General features: G+C 43.0%; 1 protein-coding gene across 1 annotated transcript in view; it reads right to left on the reverse strand.

The window, feature by feature from the left end:
- Positions 1–977: 977 nt before the first annotated feature.
- The window catches only part of LOC109484350 (melanin-concentrating hormone receptor 1-like), a 37,678-nt gene continuing 25,794 nt past the window's right edge, over positions 978–12,861 (reverse strand). Inside the window, exons 2-5 of the mRNA XM_019787606.1 lie at positions 2,899–3,086; positions 2,305–2,712; positions 1,710–1,865; positions 978–1,501 (exon numbers count right to left, since the gene is read on the reverse strand). Coding sequence (XP_019643165.1) covers positions 1,097–1,501; positions 1,710–1,865; positions 2,305–2,712; positions 2,899–3,045 — 1,116 coding nt within the window. The 5' untranslated portion in view covers positions 3,046–3,086 and the 3' untranslated portion in view covers positions 978–1,096. The remainder of the gene's footprint in view (positions 1,502–1,709; positions 1,866–2,304; positions 2,713–2,898; positions 3,087–12,861) is intronic.

Here is a 12,861-nt window from a genome sequence, read left to right on the forward strand (position 1 = left end):
CTGCAAGGACGTTCAATATTACGTCCTTGGCAGACGTCGATAATGACTCGAAGCGACGAAAAAAACCGACCCACGGAATAACACCAATATCAATCAATATGTATAAGCAAATACAGTTATCATATCTAAATACATCTCCGGGTTGATAAATGTCTGGATACATTGATATATCGAGTATTGATGACTACATTAAATCGAAACATGTGCCATTAACAACGTCCACATTTTTCAAAGACTTTTTTCGATCAACGGTGCAAAGTCTGGACTGCCAACAATCCGTTATGCAATCATCAGCAACTATTTACAGGTTGCGGCCAGCGCAACTGTGGCGTTTTCGTGGCGAAAACATAGATATAGACTATCAAACACAAGTACTGCATCAATGCAGCATAAGCCAGCTAATGAACAACAGACCGACAGAACGTTAGACGAGTACCATCACGGAATAATAAAAACTCACCTCACAAAAGGGACAAAAATACACTACAGACGTTTGTAAAATTCTGGGTTATCTAACAACATAATATATATATCAGTACATGTCTATGTCATAACATCACGGCTACCACGACTGTCTTGGATTCTGGGTTACGCTATGTAGTCTGGAAACTATATGACATACGATATTAAATCTGTACACTTTCCATTGACCTTCATCACAAACCCTTTTCAGCAGGATCCAACAACAGCCGGGTTTCAAACAAGCGAACCTCTGGTTAGGAAGCAGTATTGCCACCGACTAGCCCCCGCACTTTATTTCGTGTAAGTAGAAGAGAGACCGAAGAGAGGATGTTTCACCCTACGCTGCCCTACCTCATCTCTCTCACAGAGGGACAGGCAGACAGCGACACACGCGTGCAAGCAAGCACGAACGAACGAACGAACGCACACACACGTGCACACACGCGCGCAGATACGCACGCACACTTTCATGCATACACATAGCACGTAGACAGGTACTTTATTAGACAGGGTATCACAGTCATACGGCCATCCACATTCAATTTTGATGTCAGAATATCCCCTCGGTACTAAAATGCTAATGGTCCTGTACTAGCGGTAGCCGCTCAGACTGATTGACCAACTGTTGAGGCTTCTACATCTGCCCAGGCAGGTTCTTCATCTCCTGTGCCGGCTGAGAGATCGGGGTCCGCCCGGTGCGTAACCCCGTCCTGTTGTAGTTGTTGTCGTTGATGCCGGGCCCGTTGGCGCCAGCCGCCACGGCGTTGACGTCATCGATGGGGTGGACCTGTGTGCCGCAGCAGCTGCCCCGGCACGACAGCGCCTCCAGGGTGCGCTTCCGGAACTTTGAGCTGAACAGCACGTAGATGATGGGGTTGACGCAGCTGTTGGCGTAGCCGAGACCGATGCTGAAGAAGTAGGCCACCAGGAAGGCGTAGGTCGGACGGACATCATTGGTGATGTTGATGAGCGCCACGACGTAGAACGGCAGCCAGCAGACCACAAACATCACAACAACCAGGAGCACCATCTTGGCAACCTGTACCAGCGGCAAACATGTACGGTTGACGAAGGGTTAATGCAAAGGATTGAGCCAACGTTTCGTCAAATCTTTCTTCAACAGAAGTCAACATTCCATATTAAAACTAATCGGTAAAGTAGAATGTATTGTTTGTTTGTTTGTTTGTTTCTTGGTTTGTTTGTCTGTTTGTCTGTTGGTTTATTTGTTTGTTTGAATTTCCACCCACCTTCTTCGTTCGTTTCTCAGCGTTGGACTCGGATGGCACGACAACAGTGGCGAGCTTGTGGAGCACCATCAGGTAGCACACGGTGATGACAGTCAGGGGCAGGACAAAGGCCAGGGTAAAGTGATACACAGTGAACCAGTACAGGTCTTTGGAACCCTGAAACAAGTGTGAAACAATAGCTGTTAATCTATCTTCACTGACCCGCGACCTCTACCCTTCAAATGTATAACCGCTTCAAGGTTAGTTGGAAGATTAAAGGATGTTCAGGTGATGTTTGATAGATGCGTCTGGTCTGCAAAGAGCACGCGAGCGTGGTGAGCTCCGACGAAACACTAATCTTAATGGACATCCGTTCACGGAAAGGTCTCTTCGGGATGACATTTGGAGTCTGCTTCGTGCCTCCCACCAAAATTACGTGCGTCAACACAGAGTCCTATTGGTTATCAAGATGCAGCAACCCATCAAGGTCGACTTGTTCACCGCATCAATCTTTGGTATTCGTCCAAACAATGTTACATAATTGTATCACGAGGTTTATTTAAGAACACGATCAATTCCAGCAAGAACTTCCAACAAGAACTTTGGTAAGTTTTACCTTCGGAAATTGTAGTTCGCAAATCTGGCTGCCGTCAGGGTAAATCTCCAGGCTAGAGAAGACCCAGAAGGGCGCGATGGAGACCAGGGACGCCAGCCAGATCCCGACATTCGTGATGGCGGCGACTTTCCTGGTGCGGATGCCCAGCGAGCGGATGGGGTGCCCGATGGCCAGGTACCGGTCGATACTCATGCAGGCCAGGATGTAGACGCTGGCGAACTGGTTGTTGGCGTCCAGGGCGTAGATGAGCTTGCACATGACCGCCCCGAACGGCCACTCGTCAGCCACGAACTGGTGCGCGAAGAACGGCACGCCAAGCAGGAACACCTCGTCCGCCAGCGCCATGTTGAAGATGAAGACATCCGCCGTGTTGCGGAGCTTCGAGTACCGAACCAAGACATACATGACCTGCAGATGGGAAAGTGACGTATCATGGAATCATCTCTATCGTCTGTAATGATTCTATAGGCAATGATAGCTCAAATCAACCACTGCGCCTATATTTGTACGTCCTGTGTTTGAATACAGAAAAATAGTATACATACGGATAGAGATCCGTTGATAGAAATATACAGAAACAACCAGAACCCTTACCAAAGTGTTCCCAAGGAGACCGACCACACAGATGACGTAGAGAACCACCGACATGGTGACTCTGATGGTGTTCAGTTGCCCCACGTTGCTGTTCCATATCTGGGATGCGTTCGCGGAAGTGTTGAACTCGTCCTCTTCAACTTCCATCTTGTGGTTTTCTTAAGACTGTCTTCTTTCGGACGTGAAATCTGAGAGAATTCGAGAGATCTGTGTTATAGTCCATGCTTCATTGCAAGAAACGCTTAGCTGCTTTGTATTTATTACCTTTGGTATCTTTTGAATAGAGGAGACAGGAGAAAAGCAGCTGCAACACTCATCACATGGAAGAGCCGAAGTTATAGAAACAGGATGAGGGAGATATGGCGATGACGCAAATATGAATAAAAAGTTGGTATATCCCTTCACCAGAAAATGGATCAATTTTTGCAGCATCGTTGACTCAACAAGTGGTTGCTTCAAGGTAATCCGTTAACCGAAGAACACTTCGAAGCAAGATTACAAATAAAAGCTTAGATTGAACGTGGTACGTCTTTTGCAAGTTGTACGCGAATGGTTTTCCTCATAATCATTGTTACAAGTACAAAGAGCGCTCATGTGCGCGAAGAGCTGTATTCATTATACCGCTGTTAAGCCAGCGAGTAAAATTGATCGTCTCCTACCCTGTGATATATCTGCCGTAATCCATGATTGTAATTCACGGAGTGGCGCCAGGATTTTACCCTTCCGGGCTGAAATGGATAGTTTGATATTCACGGTTCGCTCAAAGCCAAGTACGCCGCCGCGCCCCGGTCAGACTAACCTACCAATCTGCCTGATCTTCTACTGCTGGGTCTATAAAACAGTCCTTGGACCCGATCCAGGAATTCCATGGGGCATTGAAGAAAGATATCAAACCGAGAAAGGTAATACCAGATATTATTCCACCGTCTTCTTCAAGCCAGGCTGAATTCTTTTTGCCTCTGGCTGTTTTTCATTAAAATGTATGCCTCTAAAGTCGTATTACAGTTATTTCACGGCTAGGTTGACTGCTTCAGGAATCCTCCGGGGATTAGAGGCGAGGGAGATTGTCGTCTGTCGGGGTCTCAATGGAGCTGAAATCTTTCAGAGAAGCCTCCTGGTTTCTGTTTTCATATTCACAAGGTCAAGGCACTACATGATAGAATTCCAGAAGGTCAGGACATTGCATGATATAATTCCTAACGTATTGTAGCCTAAAACCCGTCATACAAACCTTGCCCTGCTCAGTGACCTTCTACCCTTTTCTTTTAAATTGCTGTGCAAAGTTCAGCTCAAATCTTCTGGGCAGAATATTGAAAAAGCTGTCGCTCAGTCAGGAATACTAGTAGGTCGAGGTTTGGATGCCGCCTCTGTTGACTACTGATGTCTGTGTCAGTAGACGTGTTATGCCGTTGCTTTTGCTTTAATGGCACGATTTACACATTTGTATGAAGCAATATACAAGATGTGTGCCCGTCTGACATTCAGGATTACGGATGGCGAAATGCATTTTGCTTACATACAATACTTCTATGTTTTTCGCCCACTTACGCGTACCGCATCGTCAGTATAAATATAAATAAGATAAATATCTTAGGGCCCTGTCATATTGTTGCGTGTCTTGTGTGTACGGCTGTATATGAAAGAAAGGTCTGTACGCCACTCAAGTGCAATGAGGATACGCAGAAGTGTGACTGGTAAACAGGTCTTAACAAGTCACTCCAAAACTTTGTATCTACCGTTTTATACAAACCATGGAGACAGAATACCAGTATTGCTCTTGAAGGGACGAATCAGTCAATAACACTAACTACTTCTGCGACATGCGAAACAACATGTGGCTCATTACCGCAGCGTTTCAGCTGTTAACGCGACTAAAGAAAATGTTCTTACAGACATGAACTTCCTCAAATGTTGCATAAGAGAGGCATTAGTCTTATTGCAGAAGGTTAATGTAACATGTGGCATTTTACTAACAACGTCTCAAGAGCTTAAGTGCGTCGTTACCTTCTGTCTGAAGCACTGTCGAACCTTTCAAAATAAATGAGTTTTAGCGACTCACTCTAATTAAGATCCTTCCACACAGCAGTCTAGTTGTTAACGCAAAGTCGTGCGTCAGTGAAAATTGATTAAGTTTCACAAAGCTAGACCTTTTGACACAGCAGCACTCCTCTAAAGTATCTGCAGATCAGCTCAAACTTCTGAACCCAACCGTAGAAATCCCGTAAGGTGGCTGAGTTAAGTAGATTTTACATTGAACACACGCAGATCTAACTCGTAATTTGGCGAAAAGCAAGACGTTCAGTTGCACCTAATGCCGACTTGCTAATAATACTAGTGACGAATGAAGTTATCGGTAACATTAAAAGATCTGGCCATGACGAGCGTCATATCTACGCGAATGAGGACAAAATTATGCATCAAGCTGCAGATGTTAGTGACAATCATATGTACTGAGCTGTGTTCATAAGACCAGCAGACGTTCTAAGCCATTTAAACTGCCCTAGAATGGCCTCATGGAACGACCATTTGCTTATCCACTTGAAGTCCATTACCTACTTAGATGTCTGCAAAGCTCTTTTGTATTTGGTAGATGCGTTCAATGCCTTCCGCACACATGTGCAGGCAAATACGCCTGTTTATGTTATCAGCGATGTCTGTCCTTGGTGCTGAACGACACTCACGCATATGAAAAAGCTCTTATAGCATCGTTTTGAGCCTATCAACGACATATATCTAATCCTTGGCTGTCTGACTGCATGAAAGCCCCAGAATCGTTTGATGTTAAACCTACCTTCAGAATTGGATCTCCATGATTTGTGTGTATCTAGAATAAATCATGCCCAGGAGTGCAGTACGCTCACCACCAGGAATGTATGTCTCTCGATCTGTCACCAATGGCTTTCTGGTCTGAGATACGACGGGAAGTGTAGACCGTATTGCCAGATAGTCAAGCCTGACAGATGGCCATGCTTTCTGTTTGTCGTCAAACGGATTTCGACAGAAACGAAGATGGCCACCTAGGCTACGCCTATTATTTCAGGTCTTCAGAAGTTGTTTCAGAAGATTAAGCCGCGGCAAGAGAACGCAGGGACTAAACTCCAGGGACTAAACTCACGTTTAAGCGGCCACAAATCTTCGAGCTTTGGGTGTAATATTAGGCTAAGATGAGCTGTATACACTTGTCTGTTCTGATCGCTAAGATAGTAGAACAGAGTGAGCTGAGAATCATTCAAAACGCTCCCTGATGAGTGTTACACCGATGGACTCAGGTCACTTGAGAGTTGGAGTCGATGAGGAAGGTAATAGATGTTTGAAATGGTAACTTCCAAGGAGACATTTGACAAGGGTGGCCAGGAACGGACATGTCTAGTCTGTTATCGGTTAGACCGTCGGTTGTCCTGGTCGCATCCTGCAAAGGCTATACCCACCACAACTCCACATATAAACTACTTACGGATACCCGCTAGTATAACCTTGATTGCTGATGGCATGGTGTTCCCTGATCAAAGGAAGAGTCCAGTCTGTGCATCTCATACAGACGGCCACTTCAAACAACGCCTCGATCTTTCCGGAGAAACATGACGTACGGCTGTTGCATGATTTCGGGGAATGCAAATTTGAAGGAGAGGCTGTCAACGCAGCCCGGATATAATCGGCAATTACTGTGTCTTGTGTTAGGCTGGGGTGCCGAGAGATCTTTCATGGCGCGCGAACTTGCTCGAAGGGGCAATGTAGGAAGGCAGTTCCAGCCATCAAGGTTCTGTGGTTCAACGAGCTCAGTCTAAGAAGTTGTCAAACGGCGTCATTTTGGCGGGAATGAATGGCCACATTCACTCAGATCTAAGAGCAAAAGTAAGACTGATGGTGCCATAGCGCACATGGATAAATCAGATGGGTAGTTCGGGAAAGGTTCTGGGAAAATTGCTGACACCAAATGTTGGCCTCATCACGTTGTCTGAATGAACTGCATCCCCAAACTGCCCACTTATAGTCATAATAGATTTCAGTTACTCACACTAAGTCCAGGGAAACGAGAAAGGCCGTGCAGTGTCTTTGTAGGTATGTTGAAGAACACCGCTATCTAAGACCTTACGTTTCACAATAAATTTCTCAGCGCACAACGTTTGTGACGTCTAACAGTGCGTCAAGCATCAATCTTACAAAGACACACGCACGTGTTCGTGTATTTTGCTTCTACCATCTCGGCGTGGCCAGCGAAGAAATATAATACAAACAAAGAGAAAGTCTTACTCACTCATCTTTTCCTTCCTACTGGAGAAACATTAGGTCACAATCCTAGTCTTCCACTCCGTCACTACTCTAAGCTTTGGCTACGGCACAAGTGATGCAAATCAAGGTATTTAGAGCCAATAACATCGTTCAGCTAGTTAATAAATTCAGTGCACATATTGATTTATGGCTTTGATCCATGTACTAGTAATTCATGATACGGATGTGAGTTAATATGTACTTGCGGATATAATTTCAAAATAACTATTCATTATCAAAAGTCTCTGATTACTTGAAATTAATACAGGCTTCCATGTGGGACCAGATCATACTTATTAGATACAACAAAGGTACACCGTCGCCCGTTATCACAATTATGTTTCGGACTTGACACATTATTTATTTGACATTTTTGTATACTCTCATCTTTGATAAAGGTTTGCATATGAGATCAGATCATACCGACATACGCATTAGATACAGGAAAGGGTCAAATCGTTTATACACAATTGCGGTACATTAGGATAACTGACTACGTATTTAAAGTGTATTGCGGCAGACATGTTGGGGTAACCGCACAATATATTATATAGGAACATGTTTTGTTGGGACCTCCGACATTAGGTTTACCCTATTGCTATATCTTCACAGCGTCCCTTTCTAGCGCACTGTTAGGAAGATCAATAACCTAAATGCATTAAGAGTAATCTTTCTGACGTATTTTACCCGTTTTGCCATTAGCAACCAGTTCCATCCACCTGTTGTTTCAAAGAGAACGCCATCAGCGATAGACAAGAAAGATGTGTGGGAGTTTCCAGTGGTGCAGGATAGAGTTGGACAGATCAGATAGTTTCAATTAATGTTCCTTTAATTGGAACTGAGCAGTTGCTGTACAACACTTGTGTAAACGCTGTGTTTTTCATTAGCTAAAATAATTTATGACCAAGGTGTACCATCATGATACCTAAGTAGAATAACATGAATGTTAGAAGCATTTAACAGTGACTGAGTGCAGAATGCATGTTGCCAGTTGTTATGTAAAAAGGCATGATAAAAAAGTATCAGTCTCTAATTAGATACGTGCGTAGGACTGCAATTAACAATGATTCATGACAAACTCGTAATCCCCGAGTTGGAGAAATAATCTGGGTTCCAATAAACCTGTCTATGAATACAAATTGTCTCTCCTAGCTAATGATCTGTACTTTTAACTGCAGGAACCGTTGTGTGAGTTCAACAAAGATCCCAGTGTGCACATTTGCCCCCAGTATGTCGTACATGCGTGAGTCATGTTGATGTGTTTCCCACTCCAAAGGGTATATTGAACTTCGTCACATGAACCTTGAGATCCACTCAAGCCCTAGTTCTTCTTGACAATATTTATCTCCAGTTGAGAAACAGAACCCCCATCGGACAATCTTACTACACCATTCGCAGTGATCATGAATACAAATCAAAAATCTAGTCAATTGTCACGAGTGGATCGGAAAGGGTTATCTAGCTTAATGTTCCAGCTGGCATCACTTGGTAATTTGCCTTACAGGAGGGTAAATGGTAATGATAAAAGCGTGCGAGTCTTATGAAGTGCAGTTAATCAAAGATAGTTGTGATAGACTGGGAAATCATGTGTCTTGCCTGGAACAATCTCCTCAAAACACACTTTGCTCTATCTGGAGCGAAGCAACATATTCTGTCCCATGATATTTTTTCTTCAGAGAAACGCAAGATTCAAGTACATCATTTGTATTAATAAGCAGCGTTTGACAAGTTACTGGTTTATAACCTGATTGGAAAGAAACAGAGGTAACTCTTAGCATGCTACATATACAGTAAAGTATCGAGTTCATACAGATATATTGGACAATTCATGTATCAAGTGTTAAATCTATATGGCATTGACAGTTTTGAAGAAATATATTTTGGAAAAGAGATGTGTCGGTGGTTATAATACAGAGTGCCTGTTTCTTTACTTTGACCAGGGAATCCTTCCTTTGAGGATGGAGAAACAGGTTGTTATGGCTTGTGTTGGGGAACACAAAGAAACTCTACTTGTAGAAGCAGGAGTAGATGGAAGATTGTCTAGTTCAATGTTCCAGCTGATAGAAGTTACATTCAGGCTCAGCTGGAGCGGATATGGTAAGGTAAGCGTGTGATTATTTTTGGAATGCAATAAGAATACATCACCGAAGGTCGAGGGAGTTAACGTTAGGGGAAATCATCTGTATTTCCTAGAGAATTGCACGGCTACGTTTGGCATAGGAAAATCACATAAGATATGACATGCTTTAGGTATGTGCAAACATGTGAAATTGGACATGCCTGCTTTAATGATTTTCAGACTAAAACATCGATACTCTGCTGCCGTTTTATCGGCCCTGGCTGAGTCAAAGACAGTCCCCTAGAGAAGTGCGCTGGCCTCTACCAAACACAGGGCCATTTCTCTTCATCATTCTGTGCTTCGTGTAAGGGTGAAGTATCAGTACCACCTGCGAACCCTGCACGTGCTCCACTTTGTCTTTGATCAAAAGTGCCACTTCATTTGCGGCAGAAATTGCTACAAGCGAGATAACGTACTTCTCTGTAATGTTTCTGACGGTAGGAGGCAATTTTTTCTGCCACGCGTTCACAGTAACTCAAGCTTGGGAAGAAAGATACAGGGCAAAAACGGAAGCCGCAAAACACGGCAAGCAAAAACCGAGCAAATCGCAGGAAATCAGACACCACATGAACATCTTTTGCAAAACATTTACCTTGATAGACGTTTGAGCCGCGCTAAAAGCATTAGGACAACATTACAGACATACTAGTAGGATAATGGTCTTCTTTTCCGCGTCGAAACTAAGTAGACACTTGGGTAAGAACCTTACCTCAAACTGCGTTGTTCATTGCCTTACTCTGTGCCTCAGAAACGGCGAGACGAGTTAACACACCACGCAATCTAAAGTCTCATCACTTGGAGCCGACTGATCGGACGATCCACGCGGCGGAACTGGCTGGGTACAGAGCAGAGCAGAGCTGGGCGGAAGTTCGCCTGCAGAGTGGGAGATGTTTTCCCATTCAATGATGATGCTCAACATCTTTCACTGCCAGCCCGTCACCCTCTGGCGGCCGCCAAACGACAGCACATTCCTTCTGATACCCGTCTTATAAAACACACCAATCCACACGCTTCACACCAGAGGATACTGTAGATGCTTCCCTACTGCGGCTAAAGAAGCGTGGAGCAGAATGATGAATAGAAACATGGCAAGCTGCGCGGATAGGTTAGAGTACGTGTTCCACTGAGGGCATCACCACGGTTTCCGACTTGTCGGTTTTAGATAATACAAACAGTAACGTTTATAGGTAGTGCAGTCTTGTTTGCAGACATTCAGAGGTACTCGAACGTACAGTGTTGAACATGGATCCTGAAGTGTTTCTTATGACGCCAGAAAAGGCACAGAAGCAAACACCGCATACGGAAAAACAGTGAGCACGATCGACGGCATGCCATTGCAAATCGCCCAACTACTGCTGCAACTGCAGAGCGAACACGTACACACGATCCTTGGTACATCTGACTGGATATCTATAGTCATTCAACTCCTTATTGTCAAGTTCATGTTCCAGACAAGAAAGAGTCTGGATAGATGTGATTAAAAACATAGATCCTAAGGATTGTGTTCAATAACAATCATATCCCTGGACTTTTTGAGAATCTTAGTAAGGAGAACATCATCTTCTATCTATCGTAATAGTAACAGTACTCCAAGTCCCCACCCTTATGTCAAAATAGTTCAAGGGGCAGACTTTAAGCGATCTTGGAGCGCAATGAGTAAGATATACTTTCTTCTCCCACCTTGTGAGTTCGTTGAACTTTATGTTCAAAGTTTTATTTGATAGTTTTGCACTTTGGTCTTCCTGATTAGATACGGCCTTTGTCTATCTGCTGCCATAAACCTGTGATTGATACACGTTTCTGTTGAGATCTTATGAAGACATGAATCTATTCCCGCCCATATACTGTATTCTGATCACGGGAAAACAGTTTCAAAACGCCAATAAAGCACAAACCGCTCCAGTCGTTGGTTATTATCAACCACCGGTAATTGTTTCCTTTCATCCAATAATCGCGTTTCGATCAGATGTGATTAACATGAAGAACGTTTCCACAACAGACAGACAGGAACGATGGTAAATTTTCATCGAGGAGTAAATCATATTACCTTTTATTACTTTTACTGCCTTCATTGTGAAGGGTATACCAATGCAATAAACATCAATGTTCTACTGGCAAATGGTTATTTCTGTTGTCTTGTAAAACTTTGGATTAAGAGGCCAAAACTAGCGGCATAATCTAGCAAGGCAGGCGCCTGGCTTAAATTGTGAACTGAAATCTTTTGATGACGATGGCTTGTGGTATAAGAAATGAAAATGATATTGGATAATGTTTTCTTGTTGTTGATAGTTTCTACCTCTTGTTTGATAGATTGGTTTTATAAAACTTTACTTTGATTTCGACACAACAACACGATAGCGAAATTCTCCCATAAACTTTGAGCATGCGTGATCATAGAACACTTTTTTATCTATGGTACAGGATAACATCAAAGTGGTGAATTACAATAATGAACCTCTCGTTATTGATGTAAGTGCAGACACCATGAAATTGGTGTTATTAGATGCTTGACAATTTTTATATACGCGGTTATGATGGTAATATCGTGAGGAAAATGAAATCTTCTGTTGGTGATAATTGCGTTGCTAGGAGATTAATCGTGTTATGGTGGTGGTGGTTGTGATGATTACAGTATTCAGGACCGGTATTAGCAACCAGGCATCCGCTCTCCGGGGATCTGGAGACATGATAGCGTCGGAGAGCGGCTTCAGAAGACACCGGAACCATCGATAATTGTGATTCTTTCGAAGGGGCTTAAAAACGTGAGATCAAACATCGAGGGAAAACGTGCATTAGCAAGGCATGAATCTGAACATAGATGGTATTAAAGCAGCTAATTACCCATCAAAACAACGCCAACGCAAAGCCTGTGATCCTCACGTGGCATCTCAAATCATCGGGAGTTCCTGTTTTCAACAAAGAGCTTATCTCACGATGCATAAAGGCTATCAATTATTGTCATCTGTGTGATCTCCTGTTCTTAAGGTACCGGCAACAAGACCTTTTCTCTACGTTCGAAATAAGACCAACTGCGACAAAACAAAATCATCAATATGGGTTCATATAGAGAAGCGGTTAACACATTAGTTTAGCATATTATAGTTAAAACACTTCCCATAACTTGCTAAACGGAGCAACGGCGTTGAAAGATGTTGGACCATAGACCATGCACAAAAAGTATGATACTGGGCATTGCACATGCAGTGTCAGATAGTATATCATATTAGATGGAGATATTAGATTTTAAAATTCATTCTTACTTTTGATGATCTGTATTGTGTACTCCCACGTTTTGTTTATGTTTTCAAAATATCATATATGTGAAATTTTATTTATGATATTGGTGATAAATGATTAAGCATTATTCCGCGTTATTATGTAACTTCGGGGATCATAATATATAGCGTAATATATTTATAGTTTCCAACTTTCATAACACTTCTGTGTGAATGATAGCGCGATGAAATAAGAAGATCCCAATCTATGATCTACTGTCATGGGTTTTAGAGCATTACAGATATATGTAACAGATTATCATCGGATATGGAATAGGCATAAATGGTTTGGTTGATATT

The sequence above is a fragment of the Branchiostoma belcheri genome, unplaced genomic scaffold (genome assembly GCF_001625305.1).
Source record: "Branchiostoma belcheri isolate BF01 breed outbred unplaced genomic scaffold, Haploidv18h27 scaffold11, whole genome shotgun sequence".
In the NCBI taxonomy this organism is placed as follows: Eukaryota; Metazoa; Chordata; class Leptocardii; order Amphioxiformes; family Branchiostomatidae; genus Branchiostoma; species Branchiostoma belcheri.